This window comes from Pteropus alecto, unplaced genomic scaffold (genome assembly GCF_000325575.1).
Source record: "Pteropus alecto unplaced genomic scaffold, ASM32557v1 scaffold71, whole genome shotgun sequence".
In the NCBI taxonomy this organism is placed as follows: Eukaryota; Metazoa; Chordata; class Mammalia; order Chiroptera; family Pteropodidae; genus Pteropus; species Pteropus alecto.
In genome coordinates, this window is record NW_006433024.1 from 5,275,225 (window position 1) to 5,299,329 (window position 24,105).

The window sequence follows — 24,105 nt, forward strand, 5'->3', positions numbered from 1 at the left end:
TCCTATTGATTTATGTGCCAATGGAGTAAATTAGGCTGCTTTTGTATGAAATAAGTATTCTTTAACCTTTAATACAAGGAGTTTTTTAAAAGACATTAGCAAACTCTTTTCTTCGGTGCTTTATGGTATTATATTCCTGCCACTTCTGTCACACAGTAATTAAGATCTTGTCAGACTTTCTATTCTAAACCAAGGTAAGTTTCACTGAATATCTTGACTTTCAAAATTTCATAGAGTTGAATTTTTCCATTCAAGGTGTCAGACGTGGTTAAGTTGTAGAGGTGATCATGGTGGGTGGGGGTAAGGCACAGGTTTTTATTTTGTGTTACTTTTAGTATAATTTTATTAAGCTCTTTTTGTTTATTGCAAAAAATACAAAATGTTAAAAATCTGAGGACTGGGTTATATTCATTATGTTTCTACCAGCTATGTTCATATAAATTAAAGTCATATATTGTCCTGCAGTTAATTATAGAATTATGTAACAATCAAGTTGTAGATTATTTATTACATGCATATATATGTATATATCTACATGTGTTCATTCACCTTACATAATCAAATGTGGTCAAATTTGTGCCTGGGAGAAGACATATCACAGGGATATGAAAATGAACAAGCAGACATATATGGCCTACTTCTTGTGCTCTGGGTTTGGGGTCTAGGGCAAAGAGCTGAAACCCCAACTTTCTGATCCATTCTTTCTGCTTCAGCATTAGACTTCACCAGAAATTGCTGCGGCTCAGTATTGACCAGGTTTTCAAAAGCTGTTGCGTCCTAAAGGACCTCTCAAAAACCTCTCCTGGCAAACAGCATTAGCAGCAAGGGTTTCTTTCATTTATTAAGTGCCTATGAAATGCCAGGCACATTATTAATATCTCTTATGTAATATCCCAGTTAGATATTACCTCCATACAGAAGAAGAAATTGATCCTCAGAGAGGTAAGTGACTTGGTCAGGATAATATCTCTGATTAAAGATAAACTAAGTTTCAAACCTCTATCTGATATGTGTGTGTGTGTGTGTGTGTGTGTGTGTGTGTGTGTGTGTGTTGTGGTACAAACACTTAACATGAGATCTGTCCTCTTCAAAAATTTTTTAAGTGCACAGTTCGGTATTGTTAACAATAGGCACAATATCGTACAGCAAATTTCTAGGATATATCTTGCATAACTAAAACTTTATACCTGTCGGACAGCAACTCCCCATTTTCCCCTCCCCTACTCTCTGGCAACCAACATTCTACTCTGTTTCAATGCATTTGACTGTTTTGATTGTTTTAGATGCCTAATATAAACGGAATCATGAAAAATAGTGTCCCTCTATTACTGGTTTATTTCATTCAGCATAATATCCTCCAGGTTCATCTATGTTGTTACATATGACAGGATTGCCTTCTTTTTTTTAAGGCTGAATAGTATTTTTACTGTACCTTTATATCACATTTTCTTTATCCATTCACCTATCAATAACTATTCAGGTTATTTCCATATCCTGGCTGTTGTGAATAATGTTTCAATGAATATCAGAGAACAAATTTCTCTCCAAGATCCTGATTTCAGTTCTATTATATATCAGGATCTTGGAGAGATCTCTGTTCTCCAAATATAGATATAGATATAGATACAGATGATATAGATATAGATATAGATAGATGTAGATATAGATGTAGATGTAGATTAGAGATAGAGATGAGAGACAGAGGGAGAGAGAGGGAGAGAGAGAGCCAGAGACAGATCTATCCAGAAGTGGGATTATAGGATTACATAGTAATTCTATTTTTAATTTTTTGAGGAACCTCCACAATGTTGTCCATAGCAGGTGCACCATTTTGTAGTCCCACCAACGGCGTACAAGTGTTCCAAGTTCTACATATCTTTGCAAACACTTGTCATCTTTTATTTTGTTTTATTTGATAATAGCAATCTTAACAGATATGAACTACCTCATGATTTGATTTGCTTTTCCCTGATAATTATATCTGATTCTAAAATCCATGCTTTAATCATGCTTTCACACTGCCTTCTCTTAAACCTACTTTAACATTTTCACGAGTCCCCGAAATGGACATCACCAAACATCATGTTATGTGCTTTGTCACAGGAAGCATCAAGACCCTGGAGAGGGACCAGACATCCATGCCAAAATAGACAAATTGGACCTGCCTTCCATTATCTTAAATGATGATAATTGTTTTTTTCCTTTGAATCAGCCCTTGATCTGTATATCTAACAGTATATATAAAACAAAAGAAAGCCACAGTGGTGGTTTATATTATCAGACTCCGCAAAAGAAATTGACAAGCTGGGCACTCTTCCTCCCTCTAGTGGTTAAGTGGAGTCAAAGACATTTGTGTTAGTCTCAAATCCCTTATTTTAGGCTGAAAAAAATACTTTGTCAAAATCGAGTAATATATTTTATATTACGTATCAAGTTAAACTTTGAGAAACTTATAGAAAATAAGTTTAATTATTCTAGAATTAAAAATAGGATTCAATCTGGTGGCCGGAATTCTAGATTTGGTGCTTTTGTTTGACCATTTGGAAAGTGAGGAAGGTGATGTAGTATCAACCAATTTTAATGCCTTTTTAGTATGAGATTTCAATGCAGGACACATTGTCTCATTCTTGAAACACAATGAATTATGATAGCAAGACCATTTTAATCAAAACTTCCTTTAAGAAGTGTGTTAATTCTTTCTCGTTCTTACAAATTAGTAGTATTATTAAGAAAAAAGGTATTCTCTATCTTTGGGTCTTTTAAAAATATATGGTTTATATGCTTCCTCTCATTTCATATAGACATCCTGATTACTAGAAATATGATGGGTATAAACGTGGGAGAACTATAGTATATGTAAGACTTGTCATATCATTATCATTATTAATAATTTAGTTTTTGATAGGTAAGTTCTTTTAATATAAAACAAACTTACCCTTCTTTTAGATACGTTATAGTTGATGGAGAACTGGACCCAAAATCAGAAAAACCTAAACTCAGTTCCCTGAAGTGCCTTTTGTTAACTGTATGACCTTGAGAAAATCACTTAAACATCAGTTTCTTCTCAGTTGTGGAGATAAATACCATTGCAGGAGATTTCAGTGAAAACTAAATTCAATTGACATGAACCCATCTTTGCTCAGTGTAAAGAACTGTATTACTATACAGTGTTCTTAATATTTATTCCAATTTTGGCTTGAGATTATATACATCCAGCACTTGAAATACACATGCATTCTGTTTTGCTTCATTTGAATGTATATATTTTTGAAACCAGTAAATCCTACCAGAAACACTGTCAATTAAATTTTTATTAACAGTTACATTTCCAGACATATTTTCAAAAATCTTGAAATTATTTTTAACATTTTCAGAGCAGATTTACTTAATGATAATCTATTTAGGGGATACTAAGCGGGAAGAACCATGTGTGACAAGTAAAGGCACAAACCTTTTAAAAATATGATGCTGTGAACTCAGAAATTTGAGAAATTTCTGATGCCCTGCTCCTATCACAGTCATCTACGGTATATGCTGAGATTTTAAAATGTAGTGGCATAAAATTGAAGAGACAAATATTATAAAGTTATATTCTAAGAGGATATATTTCAGTAAATAAAAACTATGTCATGTTATTATGATAGTGTGTGTCAGTCAAGGCAACCACACACACACAAAAATCAACTCCCTCAAATTTCCATTGAATATGATGTATCGATTGACTTATGAAGTTTTGTGAATTATGGATGCTGTTCAGTTTGGTGATTCTAAGACAGCAAAATCCAGGGGAAAGGTCAATAGACTTAAGAAATCAGAATAGTCAGATTTGATTCCAGCTCAGCTATTTCCAAGACTGTGATCTTGGTTAAAACTCCTTTGGATATTCTTCCCAAGATGATCCTGTGTGCCATGAAATCATGTTTAAAAGTGTCTTTGCAACAAAGCCTCATTAAGTGTCTCCCGAGTGTAAAATATGGCCTATGATCATCATAATATCTGGGTAGAGATTTCCAAAAACAAGAAGCAAACAGAAACCTCTATATCACAAATATCTTAAAATTTCAAGTTGGAGCCATAATCTTTAGTTCTTCCCTACCTGTCTACCACTCCCCACTATTTCTATTTCTTCTTTTCTTCTCTGTCTTTCTGCTTCCCACAGGATTGTTCATAGGGCCCAGGCACCTTCCTAAATGCAGAGGTTCATATTTTCTTTTTCTTCTTTGATTTCTCAAGCCAAGAAATTTGCAAGGCTACTGAAGTCTTCATGTGCCCTCTCTGTGACAAGAACTGCTCACTACAGAGACTCAATGAAAGCTGTATCTATGCCAAGGTCAGTGTGCACCCTCACATTCTCCCTGAGCTCTACTTTTTCTAAGAAGCAGATAGTAAAAAGTCCTCCAGTAAATTGCTTTTTACCAAAGTTTAATATCCCCAAGAGTTTAACAACCAATCACTGACAACGGAATAAAACATCACTCTGCAGCAATTACAAAGCGAATATATTTTTATTCGAATATCATTGTCTTTGTTTTTGTATCTGACTATTACCATCATAGACACAAACTTCTACTTGGAATGATATCTATATTATTTTTAGGAGAAGATGATTATTTTTGCTAATGATTACATTTGAATCTTCCATTAAGATTCATGAAATTAAAATACTTTTAATTTTATAGAGAAAATGAAATAGCATACCAAAGTTCTCAGATTGCTGAATCACCTGAAGGTTTTTAAAACTGCTGAAGCCCAAGCCACTCTCCAGAGCAATTAAATCAGAATTTGGGGGTTTGAAATCTAGACATTGATTAGCATATTTTAAAACTTCCCAGGTGATTCCAACATGCACATAAGGTTAAAAAACTGAACTTTATAATGATTCTTATTTATTTGTAGAATGGTTTTATTAAAGTATAATTGACATATAATAAAATGTACATTTTTAAAGTAAATAAATATGTGAGTGTGTGTATATATATATATATATTCATACCAGTAAACCATCACCAAAATCAAGATAAATGAACATATCCATCTCTTGCAAAAGTTTCTTCATACCCTCTTGTAATCCCCTGCCTCCCACCCTCCCAACCTCACCCCTGTGCCCAAGCAACCAACTGCTTTTTGTCATTGTAGATATTTGTACTTTCTAGGGTTTTTGGTAAATGGAATTATACTGTGTATGATTTTTTTCTGGCTTCTTTCATTTACCATAATATTTTAAGATTCATCCATGGCATAATGTTTTTCAGTAGTAGATCATTCCTCTTTATTGCTGAGTAGCGTTGCATTATATGGCTATACCAGAATTTGTTTATCCATTCATCTGTTGCTGGACTTTTGGGTTGTTTTGAGTTGTTTCCATTTTAAATAAAGCAGCTATGAACATTTATCTATTAATCTTCTTATAGACAAGTACTATTATTTCTCTTGGGTAAATACCTAGGAGTAAAATAACTGGATTATATGATAGGTGAATGTTTAACTTTTAAAGAAACTGCCAAGCTATTTTCCAAAGCGTGTATACCATTTGACTTTTCCTCCAGTGGTGTATGAAAGTTCCAGTTTTCCATATAGTCACTAATCTTTAGTATCCTCAGTGTTTTAATTTGAACTGTTCTAATATAGAGTATATAGAGAGAACTCAGTATGGTTTAGTTCCTGGAAAATAAATTTAATTAGTGATGTTTAGTATCACTAATCTTTAGTATCCTCAGTGTTTTAATTTGAACTGTTCTAATATAGAGTATATAGAGAGAACTCAGTATGGTTTAGTTCCTGGAAAATAAATTTAATCCTTTTTGGGTCTTGATTTTAAGATTTGTGTTATACAATTGCATACCTAACTTATATAATTAACCAATGCTGCCCCCAATAAATTAAATTAGATTAAAAAATATTTGTGAAATGGGCTCACAGCAGTGCTCTACCTAGCATTACTGCCCACAATAAAAGCAAGATCCTTTGTTCTGTGTACTCTACCCAATGCATTGTGAATAATGAGGATTTCTAGTCTGGCCGCTAGGAATAGGTGCTATTGCTGTCTCTGCGTGAGCTTCTTACACTGTTACCTCGAATCCTTTCAGATGGTTCTCCTTCCCTCAGGCAGTTTCCTCACATGCATGCTCATTGAAGCACACTGTCTGGGTTGTCCCTCTCTGCACCCTGGTAACTCAGTACAGTAACCTGAGGCAATCATAATGGTCACTTAATTGGCTTCCTACCTCTCAGGGAACATTGCCCTTCATTGCCTAACATCCATTGTCTTAAAATCTGTTGCTTTGTATCTTTTGTATACTCTTTGGTTGTTTCCAGAACGGGGATAAAATCAATCACTGTTATTCCGTCTTGCTCAGAAGTAGAAGTCTCTATGTAATTAATTAATTTTATACCCATAAATCAATTAAAATAAAATCAAAAGCCACTCAATATGCTACTACTACAAGACCAAAATTAGTAAAATTAGCTTTTGAATTATTTATCATGAATGCATGACATTCACAAACAGACATAAAAAGTCTGTTTGTTTATGGTTTAACTTCCAACGTATACCTAGCTTTGAAATCTTTTAAACTTTCCACAAAGATGGCCCATTTTGGAAAGCATTTTCTCAACACTTTTGCAAAAGCCAAGTATATTAGAGTTATTAGATATATATACACATGTGCTTCTCGCAGCCCATGAATTTCAGACACATGACATCCTTAGGGACATCAACAAATTCATATATATGTTCTACTTTTACTTGGACAGATGTAATAAAATACACTGGCATTATCTGAACTCTAAAGATAAGAAACATCCACATATGACAGAGTGATAAAATGAAGAAACCTGTCCAAGAAAACACTAAATCTAAGGGACTTTTGCCATCATGCAGTATCTACATCCCTCTTTCTTCTTGGTAGAAAAGAATATGCACAGGGACAGGTAAGATTCAGAAAGAATTCATTTAATAACCATTGTAAGAAGGGTGGACAACGTAGCTTGCAGAGGAGAATATTGCCTCATGGAATAATAAAAGAAATAAAGCCCATCCGGGTGAAATATTTCATTTGTCCTGCCTGTGTTTGTTCCTCTGACTAAGATAAAATGTAGCTACCTGTTTTATACATTAAAAATCTAAATTGATCATTTATTGGATGAAAATAAACATTCTTTTTTTAATATAGTTTACATCTTTAAACATCTAGAAGTTACTTTGTGGGCAGTGTCAGAAATAATGGAGAAGATTTTTACCAAAGAAATGAGCCAACCAATGTAGAGCATCTAGCTGCACAATCACCTAGCCACATCATCTAGGAACTTTTTGATTCCTTATGGAGTCAATCACCACTTGTGACTAGTAATAGGAAATTATATCTGCCACATTTATTGAAAAATATGTGTCTCCATGTAATTATTCTCTTAATAATTTCAAAGATGTGTTTCATAGAAAAAAAACTAGTGATAAAAGTTATATTTAAGTACATTAAATTTTTTTCTTTGATGACTATTTTAATATTTAAAAGTATGAGAATTGAGAAATTTTTGCAATTAAGTAATTTGATATTTACACATTCATTTAAAAACACCTGATACCACACTAAGCTAGGATTTCTCATTTAAGGTGAAATCATTAAATAGAAGTGTTGTTTTTTTTTCACATAATTCTAAAAATGACTCAACTCTTAAAGTTAACTTTATTCATAATAGTTATTAGTTTCTAGAGTTTTTATTTTTTATTTGTGCAACATACATTTATTCAATACTTAGTAAGAATTTCAGAACTCATATCGACATTGAGGCTACAACAGAAATAGGACAGAGGGTGTTTCTTCTTTAAGAAACGTCATGGAAAAGTCTGTGTAAGACCATACATCAGAATTACCTAGAACATTTGTTTAAAAGCTCATTTCTGGGCCTCAAGGGTTAAGTTTAGAAATTCTTCATATTAACAAGCATCTCAGGAGATTCTGATTCCTGGGAGCACATTTTAAAAAGATGGTGCCCTAAATGAGTAATGGGTTGGGGGAGAGGGGGAACTGATGAATTTTGCACATTTGATGTAGCTTGTGCCCAGGTACAACGGGCATGATTTTTCCCTGTCCAAAAATTAAGAACTGAGGAAGTCAGAGAGGGCTGAACTCCAGCCTAAATTCTGAATCTCTGCACCCCAACCTCCTCCCCCTGTAATAGCCTGGTTTGCAGGGTTGAATCTGCCCAAGAGGCACGTTATACTCTTTAGCCCAGGGAAGCTTTACTGGAGTATAATTGGCATTTTCTAGAGCCTTATGTTTTTCTCAATCCATCAAACCATTTTAGAGAGAAAGCTAGCAATTACAGAAGGTGAGAGAGAGACTTTAAGCTTCCAACCCTATAAGAAATTTATCTCCTTAAACAATACCCACATTTATTGATTTCTAGACACACTCAGGTCTGTAAGAGAAATCAGATGTCAAAGATAATGGCACATTTGTACTTAAACACAGCTTTGTTTGAGGCTCAGTTTGCTTCTGTCTTCCTATATTATCCCTACTCACATCAACAATGTTGAATAAAACGTTTCCTATAAGTCTCCCTATGCAAAAAGGCAAGCTAGTTTTCTAATATAATAATTCATTGCAAATGCACATTTATAGATAGGATAAGGTTATTTTTGCTTTTCAAAAAGTCTATTATGTTGCTTTGGGAATTTTCTTGTGATTTCACCTGGAGTTTTTTTTTTGTTTGTTTGTTTTTTTATGGAGAAGGTATTCCTTTCCTATTAGGCAGAAGGCCTCTTCCAGCTTTATTCTCCTGCCAATCACCTATGATCTAACCTTGAGCCATCTACACTGTGCTTAACTCTTATTTCTCCCTCTTCCCCATTTTTCATTCAGCAGCTCTTATGTCAGCATCCTAAATGAAGCCCTTAACACCTCAAGCTATAACTACAGGCTTCTAATTGCTCTTCTCATCTCCATGGTCTCTCATATCATAACACATCCCACATGTAATAGCTTAGTGGATCTAACACAGTGATTTTATACTTTTACAGTCCTCCTTGGGGCAAGTTCTGAAGTCTTTCCTATCATTCCAGCTTTATCTCCCATTACATGTATGTAATCTCACATTGTATGGATATATATATAACACAGTGTCACGTGGATGCATTCTAAAAAGTTAACATTTTAATTTATTGAGTTAAAAAATGCCTGAAATATTTGTAAACAAACTTAGCAAGAAAAAAAAATAAAAAGCTTTTTCGAGGGAAATATTGCATGAATGATGACAAATGCCCATACAACACAATTGTTAAGTATGGAGTTTTACTTGCACTTTTATAAAAGTGTGGCTGTTTCTGGAGCAGAGAAGAGCCACTTTTAAGTCCCCGTTTGTAAAGTCCCTGTTCTAACATTCTAAAAGGCCGTTTCCTGCACCAGGTCTGTTTATAAAGGAAAGCAGACAGTGATTCAGCTGGTTGGGAGCAGCAGGCATCACTATGGATTGCCTTAGAAACAAAAATGAATTCCCCTGCTGGGTAGAATTTTATGAGCTCTGTTGGAGAATTTCTTTATGGTCCTTTTTCTCTCATGTATGTAATATATACTGATGATCCTTATGAAAACCAATTTTTATAGCACTTTTAGAAACTTCAAACTTTAACAATCATAGAAGTTTAGAGCCAACAAATACAGCTTGAGCTTATCCACATACCATCACAATGAGCACATCTTTTGTGTGATGATATTTTCAATAATGCTACATTATAGGAAAATACACCCTACTTTTATCTGTTTTACATATTGTTTTCAATGTGCTCCAGGTGTTACAATTAAAATACACGTCAATATTGTTTAAATACCCACACTGAGCAGCCTCTGAACTGTAAACTTAGCAAAGAAGACAACATTTTCTTCTCACTTTCTTTATAATAATGTTCTTTAGCCTCTCCTGTGAGGATAGCACACCTATTTTCTTTATAGTTTCTTTGGTATTTATATGACTGCCAAACATGTATTGTCTTGACTGTATCCATTTAATCTCCCTCAGTAACTTATAAATATAATGAGAACATTATTCAAATGAAAAGAAGCAAAGGTCAATTGAATTTACACTTTATTAAAATCAAACAATCCTTGTGACCCTGAAAATTGTATTTAATAACATCATATAACTGTACATTGTTCTTTATAAAACTTCAGGTGATGTCTGATTCAAAAACACTTGGACTATTACATGTTCAGTGATTTATGAAACTTCTTAAAAATAACAAAATGGAATTCATTATCTCTTATAGCCACTACTGGACCTATGGACCATTCTGAAAGACATCAGAGAGTAGGAACACTGTGATACCTTTCCATAGCAGTACAGGCTCACTAGAGGAATTCTGCATTTTTCTATTTCCTCAATCCTGGAAGCTTTGCAAAAAAAAATTCCAATTAGGTATGCCTCAACTGAAAGCTAACTTCCTACAGCTCACACTGTAGTTTGACTCTCTGTGGCACACAGATTCTTCCTCTGGAAATAAAACCACTTCTGAGAAGAAATGAAGGTGGAGTCCAAAGGGAATGAAAAGGAAGAGAGAAGAAAAGGGGGAAAATGCTGATCTCTTAACTTTCTCCATGAGAAAATCACATGAAATAGTTGCAGGATCCATGAAATGACCTAATATTTTATATTTACAAACTGTAAAATAATGTGATTCCATTGGGAGAATAAATCAGAGTACCTAAATACAAACAAATAGCAATCACTGGATTATTATAAACAACAGAATGACTAATAGTTTTGTTTGTTTTCCATTAAGGTGACATATTTGTTTGATAATGGAGGGACAGTCTTCTTTGCTATTTTTATGGCAATATGGGGTAAGTATGTTCTTCCATTATTTACTTCCTAGCCCTCATATTCTAAGACTATTGTTGTATTTCTTCATATACACATGCGCATGTCCACATACATCACATATCAATTCAACAATAAAGTCTCTTGCTTTGTTTGCCCTCTTCACACATTCACTGATTCTTTGGGAATTTACCTCTTCATGTAATCCTCTGATCCCTAAAGCCTCAGACCTTCCTGTACTAAGGAGAATATTTTTTCTTGCCAAAAGCAGGTGGTAATTAAAAACAAATTGAAACATGCTAGAATCCATATTAAGCTTCTTAAATTTTCCATCATGAAAGTGATACTCGGAAAATGTTTTGTTTGCTTAACATTTCCACTCATCTATTTTTAACCTTATACTTAATATATTTAGAGATGAAGAATCTATTCCATATGTGATTGAGCAATAATGTCTGATACATAATAAATTCTGTTCCTATCTAACATCTTAAAACTGTAAAACTTATGTTCAGGTACATGGTTTAGCTGACTTTTTCACCATGTTTCTCATTGAATTTTTAAAGTCTCCAATTAATTGATGCCTAAAGTAAATCGAATAGGTCGAAATTCCCCCACCCTTTGAAGAAAAGCAATTACTTTCCTGGTTTAGTTCAGCCTTCCTACCATGGCCCTATTGAATGCAAAATTATTGTCAAGTTGGCAGCTCAAGGTCTTGACTATGTATGTGCTGATCCAGAAAAGTACTATAATATAGTACTTTAAAATGTACTATAATATAGGTCTCTTACTCCCATTATTGTAGTTTTCCAGAAAGGGAAATTTTGTGCCATACACGCTTTTTAGCTTTAAGTCAAAAATTAAAAAAAATAAATAAATTCCTTCAATAGAATGTCAACAGTGATATATGGCATTAGGACCATAGAAGGAGCAGTGAAGAGTCAATCCATTGATTTTTGCCCTCCTTCCCCCCAAAAAAGTGAAAAGATAGTTTTGGGTCTCCATGTTCATTGAAGGATTTTTTAAATTAAATTATCAAGCATGGCAATCGAGGTGAAGTGTTTTAGTCTTACTTGATTCCACAAACATTTCTTACTAAGAAAAAATAATTGACCAAAATACAAATTAAGGTTACTCAATTGTTACTTCAGCACATCCAAAAATGTTAAGAAAGAAAATCTGTTGGATGCTTTATCCTCTCTTTATATTTCCAATACTAGTCTCATGCTTTACAGTTCTTGGCACAAGCCACATGACAGTGATCTTGTTTCAGCTTTTGGAAGCTGGGCTTGCAAAAAGGCCAGGTTGTAGATGAACACTTGCCATCTGAAGCCTTCTTCTCCTTAGTTTTATATTGAGGTACGAAGTGGAGGTATGTCATCCATAGGAATGCCATCTCGTGCATTTTCTGGTCCTGGTGACATGGATGAATCATTCACAGTTGGGTTGTAATAACTAGAGTTCCCAAAACTCACATCGTAAGGTTCCGGTGCATTGTCTAATCGCAAAACTAAAAAAAGTAACAACAACAAAAAAATTTGTTTTATAGTAACAGTCTGAAAGATACTTGCCTAGGCATGTGGCAGACCATAGGAATTGTTCTAGATAAGATGTCTATCTTTTATATGGGCTTTTCAGATATTTTAAAGTTTTAAATAAGTAGATATTTTTCAAGCCACATTTCTTTCTAAGACCAAGGGAACAGTTTAACTTCTAAAATGTCTGTTCTGGTGGACCAAAAATAAAGGAACAAATGAAGAGATCACAAGAGTCAAGCACTACTTTGTATAATGAAATATAGATAAATTCCTCATTGACTTTGAATCTCAGGATTTCAGGGGCTTGTCAATATGCTCTGATTTTTTTCCCTGTGGTAAAAAAAAAAAGAAAGAAAGAAAGAAACAACAACAACAACTTTTAAAAAGTTAAGAGTGTTAATTTTAAAACCAGTGTCATTATTCTAACACGTGTCTCCATATCTTTATAATTGAGCCCTTGAACGTGGAGACAGAGCAAACTATTTGTAGAAGCTTATGTTTCCTTCTGATAAATCCAAGATATCTTGCAACTGAAGTTTTCTGACTAATATAGGAATTTTTTCTTTTTTAACAAACAGCCAATTATTATTTTCTTAATGCTTTTGAATTTATTTTCAAAGAAAACTTGGCATGCACAAGGTACTTTTAAATACTAAAACAGTGACTAATTACTAATTAGATTAGTAATCTAATTATTCAGTGAGGTATCTTCATATCCTACCTTTTCCTTAAGCCATCTGTTTACAAACTGATCTCCTAGAACGTTAGGGATTTGGGAGAAGTGTCACAAATCTGTCTTAAAGGAGGAAAATAGGTGATGTGATTGAGTTATTTTCTTATGCCTTAATAACAACATCTTAAAATATATTAACTTAATAGACTGAGTTTTGTATGTGAGTATAGATAAAGAAAAAATTCTGAGTTTTAAGAAATAAGTTTGGAAACCCTTGTTGTTCAAAATCTTATCCTTTAATTTTGAAAACCGCCACTTTTTGGTTTATATGGATTGCTAGAAACCCATAGACAGAATTCAGTTAAATTTCCAAGAAGTGGATTTGGTTCTGAAAAGAAGTATATGTCAATCACAAAGTGAATGCATCAGAAATCAACATGACTTTATCAGTGGGACTAACCAGGGACATTTAACTACTTTTATGGCAGCAAGAGTCCCTTATGTAAACTAGAAGGAAATTGGGTGTGTGTGTGTGTTTTTTTTTTCCTAAAGTATAAAAAAAGATGAGTCAAGCATTCAAAGTGATTTCATTTTTCTTCTAAACACTGTATTATTAAGATCAAGCTCAGTTCTTTATTCTTAGCAGTTACATTCTTATTCATAGGTATTATAGTTCTTTTCCACCACAGAAGTGGAAATTTCCTGAATTAAGGTATATTGTGACTTTATGTACCCAAATATGCAACTTTATAGAAGTTCTATTTTAGGGACTTATTAAAATAATAAATTTAGAGCTATTGTGTCTGTGAAACTTGGGAAAAGCTCCAAATTAGAATTCATCTTTGTTCAAATTACTGCTACTAATAAATCCAATGATGGCAATGAATGGCTTTGCAGTTACTTGCTAACAAAACAGGCCATTTTTTTTCTTCATATCATACCATTATCTTCCAATTCTATAGACATATTTTAGGTTCTAGGATCATTATTGAAAGCCAATTGTCATGCAATGAGCAACAATTTCAAATATCTTTAAAATTTTATTCGCAGGTCCATAATTATTTTGGTTATGTTATTTGATAAACAGAGAGTAAATCAGAATAAATCTGCTCTGTTTTTGTCACATGAATCCCTTCTACAAAACGTAGTGACCATTAGCATTTTCACTTAATTAAAACCACTGTGTGCAGGCGAAGTTCTGAAAGTTGTTCTTACCTGGTTCGTTTCTGTCATCATAAAGTCGCCGATGGGAAAATGAATTAGTTTTCTTTTTTCCACACAACAAGTAGCCAACAAGACTAAGCAGCGAAGCACCCAGAATAGCACCTAAAATGGTCCCAAATACAACGCCTGTATTTCTATTATCTAGAGAACAACAAAAAAAATAATTTATAGGTAAGAAATAAAAAATGATTCAAAGAACAGAAATATATACATATAGAATTTATGTGTACCAAAAAAATGTTTAACAATGTTTTTTAAACGTTAAAGGTGACAATGTGTGTGTGTTATAAAGTACTGAGTATTTGAAATAGATTGATAAAATATACTTCCCGATAAAACAATACTTTAAATTTTGAATTGCCTTAAAATTCTTCCAACTCTTAGTTTTATAACTGTATCTCATTACTTATCAACACCGATAGTACAGAAATGCCATGTGTATGCTCCATTAGGACATCCTTTCTCTCTTGAATGCTATATTGTTTTTAGTCAACTCTGAATCTCAAATGAATTTGAATGATGAAATGAATTTTGACCTTGTTTACATAATTCAAAAGTGAAAAACTAAGGGAGAAAGTGGATAATAGAAAATAAATTCACAAAACTCCAAGCGAAAAGGTACTATAAGGAAAAGGCAATATATCCTGATAAGGATATTTTCAAGTACAACAAATAACAAAAGATATTTATAATGCCTTGCACATCAGGAACAGATGTGTAAGTCTGAGTTTAAGAAAACCCAAAATTTCATTCTATCATCCCGTTTACCAAGTACCTTATTTGAAGACTGTCATCAATAAACTTACTGCTCATATTCACTTACACTCATATTCAGTGTATTTTATTTTTAATTTTTTTTAAAAATTCCTCAAGAAGCTTACTAATTAGGTAGACAAGGGGTCTTATAGAATCTCTGATTCTGTATGAAACCCCATTTATTGAAAAAATTAGCCTTCACATTGGAAAGATAACAGCAAAATTATTACTGAAATAAAAGGGAAGCAAAGTTAACTTTTTTTTGTTTTAATTAAAGAGCAATGGTAGAAGTACTCAGTGTTCTCAATATGTCTGTAGAATTTAGGAAGAGAAAGATAATATTTATTAAAAATATTTCTAATGGAATATCAGTATGTGTAAGTGAAATGGTGTGTCAAATTATGTGTGATAAAATTATAGCTAGAATGAAATATATATATATACAATATATTGATTGTAGTGTATCGTAAAGCCTAGATTTCAGAATTTAAAACTTTCCCCGTATACTAGCAACAACTTTCAAATAGGAATTTGTATATAGGATTTGGTGTTTACATCATAATATAATTTATAAATAAGTTACATTGAAAATTGGTGAGTTCATGAGGAAAAAAAAGTATTTTTTTAATCTCAAGTAAACAGAGACCTGATAAAATAAAACATAATGATTCTTCATTAAGTATTAGAGGTCTTTTTTACATTGTTTTAAAGCTTAATGTAATCTCTAAAAATGAAGTATAAAAATGTCTCCCTAATACATTTTTCTTGTGATACTCACGGCTAAATTCCATTTTCCTGGTGGTCAGTAGGTATTAAACTAAAAACTCAGGAGGATTTCCTATTGCTGAATTTATTTACTTTTTTAAAAATATCAACGTTCTGTTTTCCTGTGATTGCTATGTGGTATCAGATAATTTATAAATTTATTTCATTCAATTGCTAAAACCCATATATGTATATTTTTTAAATACAGTATTCCTAAAAGCATATGAAATTTCTGGTAGTCTTTCTAAGATTCAGTAAAAACTGTTATACAGTATCTGAAAACTGTATCAATATTTAAGTCTCTATTTCTTTTCAGCCTAACCTACTTCTTATTTTGTCCCACTGCCTCATCTGTTCCCATACTTATAGGGTCAGTCATGTTATTCACTGAAAATAGTGAAGGGATTTTAGAACTTAAATCAGTATACACTAGAAGTGAGAACCACCTGCGCTATTGCAGTCTCCTCCTTTTTTTCTTGTCTGACACTTTCCTTCGATGTAATCTGTATGATTTACTTGGAGATTATTTCAAACAAAATCTGTTTATATTTACCTTCTTGAGGGTCTGATGTATTTTGAAAGATTTTTGAATTATTGGTGAATTTTAATGTGGGCTGTAGAGTCATTTCCTTATAGGGGGTAAACCCCGCCAAGTTATCACTGGTTATGGGAGGCCATCCATCTGGTTCTGTTGTCATGGGGTTCAAAGATACGGCAGTTGGTGCTGACGAGAAGGTGCTAACTATAGTAGAATTGTTATCAGGAGTTTTCATGGTAACATTGACTGAAGACCAAGTAAACTTTTCTGAAGACACAGCAGATGTAGCATTGGGAGGTGCTGAGACTGATAGAGGATTTTCGTCTGCTACAGATGAGTTCTGAGGCGATGTAGCAACAAAGCTGTGGGTCAAGGGAGGGCTTGTGGAAAATATCGGCATGGGTCTCGAACTCCTGGAAGAGTTGTCTGTTGGCAAATTATTGACGAAATCTGTTGTTTCATGGATTTTATTTGATGGATCCGAAAGAGAGGAATTATTTGCTTCGGGGTTAGAGGTTTCTATGTTTTCTTTATTTGATTTTAAGTTCGGTTCACTTTCCAAAGGAACAGATTTATTCGCCATTGTTTTTAAGCCTTCTGCGATGTTTTGTGTTGTGGTTATTTTGAGATGTTCTTCCCCATGGCTTCCTAGTAGTAGTAAACTAAACAAGGTTGAAATCGACAGAATTTGGGCTGAGGTCAACATTGTAGCCTTCTTTGATATAGGCATTAGTAAGACAAATCTGGAAGAAAATAATAATCTTTTCAATTATTAAGCTATTGAGGTTTTTTAAAAATAGATTTATATCTTTAAAGTGATAAAAATCTGGAGACATAATGCTGAGATGATATACCATACTCTTAATTCCAAAAGTTTGTTTTCTTTGAATTATATACTAAAACTACAATAATTGAGTTCTATTTTCTGGATAATATTTTATTCTTCCTTCCTCTAGAGTGATGCCATGCAAAACCTGTATCAAGCCAGACACTACTCTCCACTATTTTAAAGATCATTTAACTAGGAACAAGTTAGAATATACACACAACAATATATGGACTGCTAAGTAAAATTTTTAAAGTATTGTAAATATAGTACATATAGAGCTGGCTGATTTCTTCGACCTATTTAAGAAAACATGTTCTTTACAAAGATGTAATTTGGCATATTTATTATGAAAATGAAGTTACTTAATATATATTAAATGTACCACTTTGAGTCAGTCACTTGAAAAGATTTTAATGCCTAATTTGAGTTATTTGAATTTGAAATTAACATCTCTTTTTTCACAAGGCTTTTCACTTCATGATGCCCTTCTTTCTATTAATTTTAAATTAGGGAAAATCAGAAAGACTTTTAGATTTTGATTTTTTAATCATATTTTTTTATTGTGTAAATGAAGAGTCTGGTTGGAAGTGTGTGTAGAAAAATTTATCTAGCTAGATAGTTGCAGGTTTAGGGTTTGGAGTCATGGTCCTGACTTGCAATCCAGGCACATCATTTTGCCTCTTAAGTGTGGAAGTTCCCCAAATTCATAGGTAGGAAGGTCAGAGGAAAAAGGGTTTTGAAATTAGTTTTATATTAAAATTATGGCTGATAAATAACCTGTGAAAAACAATCATCATAACAAGCAATTGTTTTATCATCATCATCATCAACATAAACATACCAATTTCACATTGTTGTTCTGAGGACTAAATGAGATGATTTAGCTAGAAGTACTCCGAACAGTATCTGGCCTAAATTAAGCAGTTAATAGATATTAACTTTTATTTCTTATTAAAATATAATAATATTTCGTGTCTTACAGTTTACAGAGTTTACAATATCATCTCACTTGATAATCACAATGATCCCATGAAACAAAAAGAATAGCTTGTATTATCCCCGTTTTGCAGATGAAGAACCTGAAGTTCAGAGTGGCTAGAGCTGGAGGCTGGTAAATGCAGAAGGCAGCACTGAAAGGCGAGTCTTCCAACTCCTACCTAATTAGGTGCCAAAATTTAGTGTTTTAATTGAAAAAGTTATTCTTTAAAAAAAAAATTAAACTATTCCTCCTCAAACAATGGAGTGAAAACTGATGTATTTTGCATTGAACCTTAGAGTTTACTTTTCACTAAAAGCCTCCAGGATCACTAAGATAACAAAATAGAGGATATGCTACTGCTATTATTTAGGTCCAATATGACTAGCTATTTCTTAAAAGTTCTTGATGATTTCTCATTAGGATCTGAGGAACTTCTAAGCACTCCTTATGATTATCATTTGGTTTTCAGTCCCCCGCCCATCTTTATTTAATGATTTCTTACATAATTGCACAACTTAAATATATCTATAATACATCCTGATATAATTTTTTCTTCAAAAGCTTTTAGCAAAGCAGTCCATACCTGTGGAATCCCGAGGTTTTAGAGATATAATATCTGTCATGTCCTATGCTTATCACTTAAGAAAGGCTATTTAAAAATCAAGGCAATCAGAAATATAAGAACAATCATAGGGACATTATTTACAAGTGTCTCCATCCTAAACATCCATCAGTAACAGATTGGATAATTAATTGTGTGATATTTATTTCTGGAAATTAACAAACACAGAGCCTAAAATGCCAGTTGTACTGTGTAATTCCATGTATATAAAGTTCAAAAACAGGCAAAAAAAAAAAAATAGAATGGAAGTGGTTACTTGTGGGAAAGATGGAGATAGTATTAATTGGGTGGGCATGGAAGGGCTTCTGTATGCTCACGATATCCTGTTTATTGATCTGGTAGGGATTACATAGGTATCTGTATTTGTGATAATTTTGCTTATTTATTTTACATTCACTTTTCTGTCATAACCAAGAAAGTTGACTTAGATACTAAAGATTGTTAATATACCTGGAAAAATATTGCTATTATGCATATATTATATCAGATGCTTTGCACGTTTTCTCATTTAATTCTTACAATCGAACAATGTGGAAGGGATTATTAATGCTATTTTACAGATGATTAAATGGAGAAAAATATAAATAATGCGTGCAAAGATGCACAGCTAGTGACTGAGAGATAAGGTTAGGATTCAAACCTTGCCATTAAAGCTTGTAATCTTACTCATCTGTGTAAAAAGTTACAAAGGAATCTAATATTTGGTACTTGGCTGCTTTTTAGAACCTTTTCCTATCAACATTTTCTTAACATGCCTTCTTCAGATTTTATGATTTTAATCAGAGTAACTTATAATGGCATTTTTAAACACTTGGAAAATAGGGCCTTCTACCTTAAATGCCTCTCAAACACACTAAATATCCTAATTTAAGAAAATCTGAACAATTGTCTATATGGTTTCTAGATGGACACTTTTACTCTGTAGTTTACAGATTAACATTAACAAAACACAAATGATTATCCCCAAGACCTATAGAACACCAACATTTCATTAAACTGATGCCATATGTAGCACTTTTAAAATGCAATTCCATTTAGGTTTAAAATACTCACACATGCTTTTTCAGAAACACCTTTCTCCTGTGAACTCTGTCAGGTTCACGGCACACATTATAGCCTTTTCTTTGGGTCCTGCCAGTGATCTGATTGGTTTATGAATTGTACTTGGCCACCCATCTTGTCATCATTATGCTGTTTGATTTGATTTCCCTATACCTGAGCTTTCTGATTATTTTCTCTTCCTAATGAAGAGGTCACCAGAGAAGGAAAAGCGGCCCTTTGCTATTATAATTTTCTCAGTATGCCACGAGGAACATGGCACTGAGCTTTCGCTTCCTTCCCGTAATGAGAATGCACATATCAAGCAAGAGTCAACAAAGTGAGTTTTGTTGTTCTATTTCATTTTACTCTTAACATTGAACCACCAAGGGGATGTCTCTACCCTTCACTCAGCTTTAGATTGCAATGTGAAAACCTGAGGTAGCAATACCCCAAATGAGCTAAGCGTTCTGTTACTGGCTATAATTTATCCCCAGAGAAAAGAAAGGGAAGAGAGGGATAAGACAGTGTGCTGTGAATACCATTTAAAGTTTTTTTTCAAAATTAATACAGTTGCGGGTAAGGCTTTTATGAATATTGATTTATTTCTGTTGTCCTGATGTGGCAGCAAGGGACAACTTTGCTTCTGCTCCATGGCTTCTAGGGAAACCAGGTTACACCTTTTACTCAGGTCCTTTCATCTTAAAAGGATAGAAGCAGCCAGGAATTGAAGCCATCAACGGTTTAGAATCCCAGCCCTGGACTTTTGCTGGAGCAAAGACTAAGCAACTTTAGTTAAGTTTGATTCCATTCTTATCTGAACAGAAAGTACATTGTAAGCAGCAAAGGCTAATGGAGGAGGAGTCACAGAAGCTCCAGAGGACAATAAAATGAAATCCGTATTCCTTCTCTTTGCACTTGCCTCTCAGCCTCTCCCCATCTGTAGCTTTTAAATACTTAAACTGTGTTATATCCTTGTTACGTAAAGCTAAATTATGCTGGATGATGGATGGCATACTTGTGTGTGCTCAAGTTCATCTGTCAGCCAGATACAGTGTAGAGGCAGACAGAAGGTGGGATGAAAGAACAATGAAATTGTAGTGGGAGAGATCAGGAGAACCAGGCACTATCATTTCCCCTTCTGTTCTTTGCCCTTTCTTGCCCCTAGGTGGAAACTCCTAAGAGGAATTTTGAGGGTATAACATAGGAACGGAGCTAAGATCACTACAAACTTGAAAAACTTCAAAGATTAGAATTATTATAAAGGGAACAGAAAAAGAGGATTCTCATCCACTTTGTGATACCTTAACACAGATTCTAAATCTTTCTGTATATATTGTTTTTATTGTTTCTAGTATGTAACAACTTAAAATATACTTTAAGAGAATGTGAGTTTCACTTTTTTTAAAAAAAAATAATTCCTTTACACGGAGAAAAATGAACACTTTCTCTCCTGTCTTTGGTGTTGGCACTAAAAAGTGGTTTCACATTACTACTTTTGTATGGAGGGGTGCAGAAGGTGGTGAGAGAAAAAACTGTGGCCATTATGGGAAGCAAATCCACACTTTCCGTGCATAATTTTGCTTCTCTTTAAATGCATAAATTCATTATCCTGCTCAGTTTTCTTGTTGTAACTGAGTTATACCCATTTTAAACCAAGCTTTGAAAATGAGGAGGTATCCTGGTTTGTGTCAGGTAATCAACCCATGCAAGGGAAGAGAAATGCTAGTCATTCTAAACTCCATCAAAATCAAAAATTTTAAATAAAAACATTACTTCGGGCACACCAAGGGGATAATATAAAAACATCTTTCTGCAATAAAATTACTGAAGAGTAGACACTGTAGTACCTCTCTCAATTTCTTTTGACTACTTCTTGTTAGAGATCTCAGGCTACAGAGTCAGATGGGTTTTGTCTGTCTTTGTCACAGGAAACTCAGTCTGACATGTAGCCAATATCCCAAGCAGAGGCTGAGTGTTACTATGAGTGGCCTTTCAAAAACCTAAATGAAAGCTACAGTAAAAGAGGACATAAGGAATTATGCCTCTATAACGCCTCTTTTGTGAGGATTTTGAACAGGTGAGAAGACATAATTAGCCATAAAGTAGGATTGTACTGAGTACCTTAGGCATATCACTTCACTTTTGTTTGCTTTAAAAAGAAAGAAAGGAAAAAAAGAAAAAAAAAAAACACTTGACTTTCCTTCAGGAAAAAAAAAAGTTTCAAGTTTGGGAACATTATTCTAATTAAAAAACTAAGATCTGCATAAATCCAGGAAAATATATAGAATGTCATACTCCCTGCTGACTTGGACATTCTCAGTCATAAATGTTAATATTGAAATAATTAAGTTAAAGAGTGTCAAGCTGAGAAAAAAAGAAAGATTGTGTCTCTACAAGAAATATTTTGGACCCAAATTCCCAAACATGGGGCTTTCAGCCTTCTATCAAGTTTCATTGTAAAAATAGCCTCTGTGGATCAGTAGAAAGTGGGTGAATGGTAAACTTACGTCCCCTTTAATAAAAGGAGTCTTAAATAGCCACGAACTGAAAATAATTTCAAGAAACTTTATTCACATCTTTGTTCCATAGGATGTCTTCTGTAGCAACTTATTTAGGCTTTTAGATTTCCAATGAGTGGTAGACATGTACATATATCATGCTAAGTAATTTGGGAACATAAGTAATTATATACACAAAATTTTGCCAATTTTTAAAGAAAGTCTTTGGGAATATAATTCATTGTATTAATTTTTTTTTCAAAAACTATCATATTCTAATACTTTAGCAACAACCTTTAAGCCCAAATGCATAATTTAAATCTAAATATTCAATTTATATTCACTATTTCTATTTTAAATATTTTGAAATTTTTACTAAGGTATGGCCTAAGGAAACTCTTTCATAGCCATATATGTTTTAAGTAAAGTTATTTTAGTTTCTTAGCTAGTTTTATCACCTAGTAAATTTGGCAGTAGTTCTTAAAGTTAATTCAATAGTGCAAATGCTCATTTGGAAGGTAATTACTCAATGAAACAACTACCTCTCCTTATACAGTTTTCTGTAGCTACTTGCCAGACTGTTCTGTCAAAAGTTGAGCCTGCTTTGATTCTCTTTAGAAAATAAATAAAAGAGAGAGAAACAGACAAACACAGAGATGGGGAAGGAAGAATTCTATGTAACCCAGCAGCTGGCACACACTTACCTTCAGGTCTAGGAGGCATTTACAAACAGGAATTGAAATACCACAGCTGTCCTGGCTGGAATAAGTCTGTCTTGCCTTAGAGAAAGCGGGTGAGTTAAGTGTGATGACGTCCCACTAAGCAGGGCGGGGGGGCCAGAGAAAGAAAATTAGGTAGGGCTGGCTGTACCTTGCTTGTGTAATAGAGTACCCAGGAACCTGACTGACCTGCTTCTCAGCTGTCAGCATGAAGATACCACCTCATTCAGGCCTAAGAAAAACAAGTCCAACCCTCCAGCTTTGATAGGTTGATTGTCTTGACTTCGGGGCAGGCTAGTTGTCTTGAGTGGTGGCAAACAAGGGGCATTCATTTCTTGTCGTAAAAAAAAGGACAGAGACTTTGGTAACATTTTCTGGTGTATCAGGAATTTCTGACACATGCTGGGTTCTCCCTTTGCAGGTGAGGAAACCAAAAAGAGCCACGCCCTGCACCTGTTACTGTGTGCTGGACGTGTGGTGTTCTCCTGACTCAGAAATGAATATTTCCCATAGTAGGACACCCTGTTTATGTACTTAAAACCTAAATGGAGAAAATGTAGTGGAGTCAGTAGTGAAGGGCCCGTCTGCAGTGCACTGAAATTGATTTTATAGAAATTCATCTTGCTGAACACAAGATGAATTAGTGTGTATTGGGATCCTTGAGAAAGCTGTAAGCTTTAAGTTAAAAATAATCACCAGGATTCAGATGGAGTTTTTTTGCTGACTTTCAGGAGTTTGAGGAGTAACTCGGTCCTGTCTGAAAATGGCCACATGATCCTGAGTAATCCTGGGAGCTTTCTGGATGAAGTAGTTTCCATCCTGTATTCTCCCGGCTTTTATTCTCAATTTAGAAGCTGGAGAGTTTCAGAAGTGCTCGGGAAATGCTTGATTAAATACTAGAGTCGAATAACAACCTGGCATACTTCCTCACTTCCTTTCACGGCTTATGAAAGGGAGAAGAGTGAAACTGCACTTTCTGGGATTTTCGGCACATCAGTATGTGGGGACTGGCGCCAAGGTCTGTTCAGCTCAGTATGCCTGAGGTTCATGCTTAGTTTCTGTTGTGCAAGGAGATATGTTTCCAGTTGCTGAGAGAGAAAACGAAACTTTA

General features: G+C 33.9%; 2 protein-coding genes across 2 annotated transcripts in view; one reads left to right on the forward strand and one right to left on the reverse strand.

Annotated features, from left to right (window-relative positions):
• Positions 1-24,105, forward strand: part of ANO3 (anoctamin 3) — a 330,657-nt gene that overhangs the window by 258,889 nt on the left and 47,663 nt on the right. The window contains exons 14-15 of the mRNA XM_006908142.2: positions 4,234-4,330; positions 10,775-10,835. Coding sequence (XP_006908204.2) covers positions 4,234-4,330; positions 10,775-10,835 — 158 coding nt within the window. The remainder of the gene's footprint in view (positions 1-4,233; positions 4,331-10,774; positions 10,836-24,105) is intronic.
• MUC15 (mucin 15, cell surface associated) lies at positions 12,162-23,035 on the reverse strand. The gene is made up of 4 exons (XM_006907978.2): positions 22,980-23,035; positions 16,322-17,049; positions 14,239-14,388; positions 12,162-12,322 (listed from the first exon to the last, which is right to left on the reverse strand). The coding sequence occupies exons 2-4, from the start codon at positions 17,034-17,036 to the stop codon at positions 12,162-12,164; spliced, it is 1,026 nt and encodes a 341-aa protein (XP_006908040.2). The 5' UTR covers positions 17,037-17,049; positions 22,980-23,035.

Bases quoted from the DNA above. Each gene is read 5' to 3' on its own strand.
- MUC15 (XM_006907978.2), bottom strand. From the start codon at position 17,036: ATGCCTATATCAAAGAAGGCTACAATGTTGACCTCAGCCCAAATTCTG. The intron at 14,389-16,321 runs GTAAATATAAAC...GTTGTTCTCTAG, and splicing joins TACATCAGACCCTCAAGAAG to ATAATAGAAATACAGGCGTT. The intron at 12,323-14,238 runs GTAAGAACAACT...TACTTTTTTTAG, and splicing joins TGATGACAGAAACGAACCAG to TTTTGCGATTAGACAATGCA.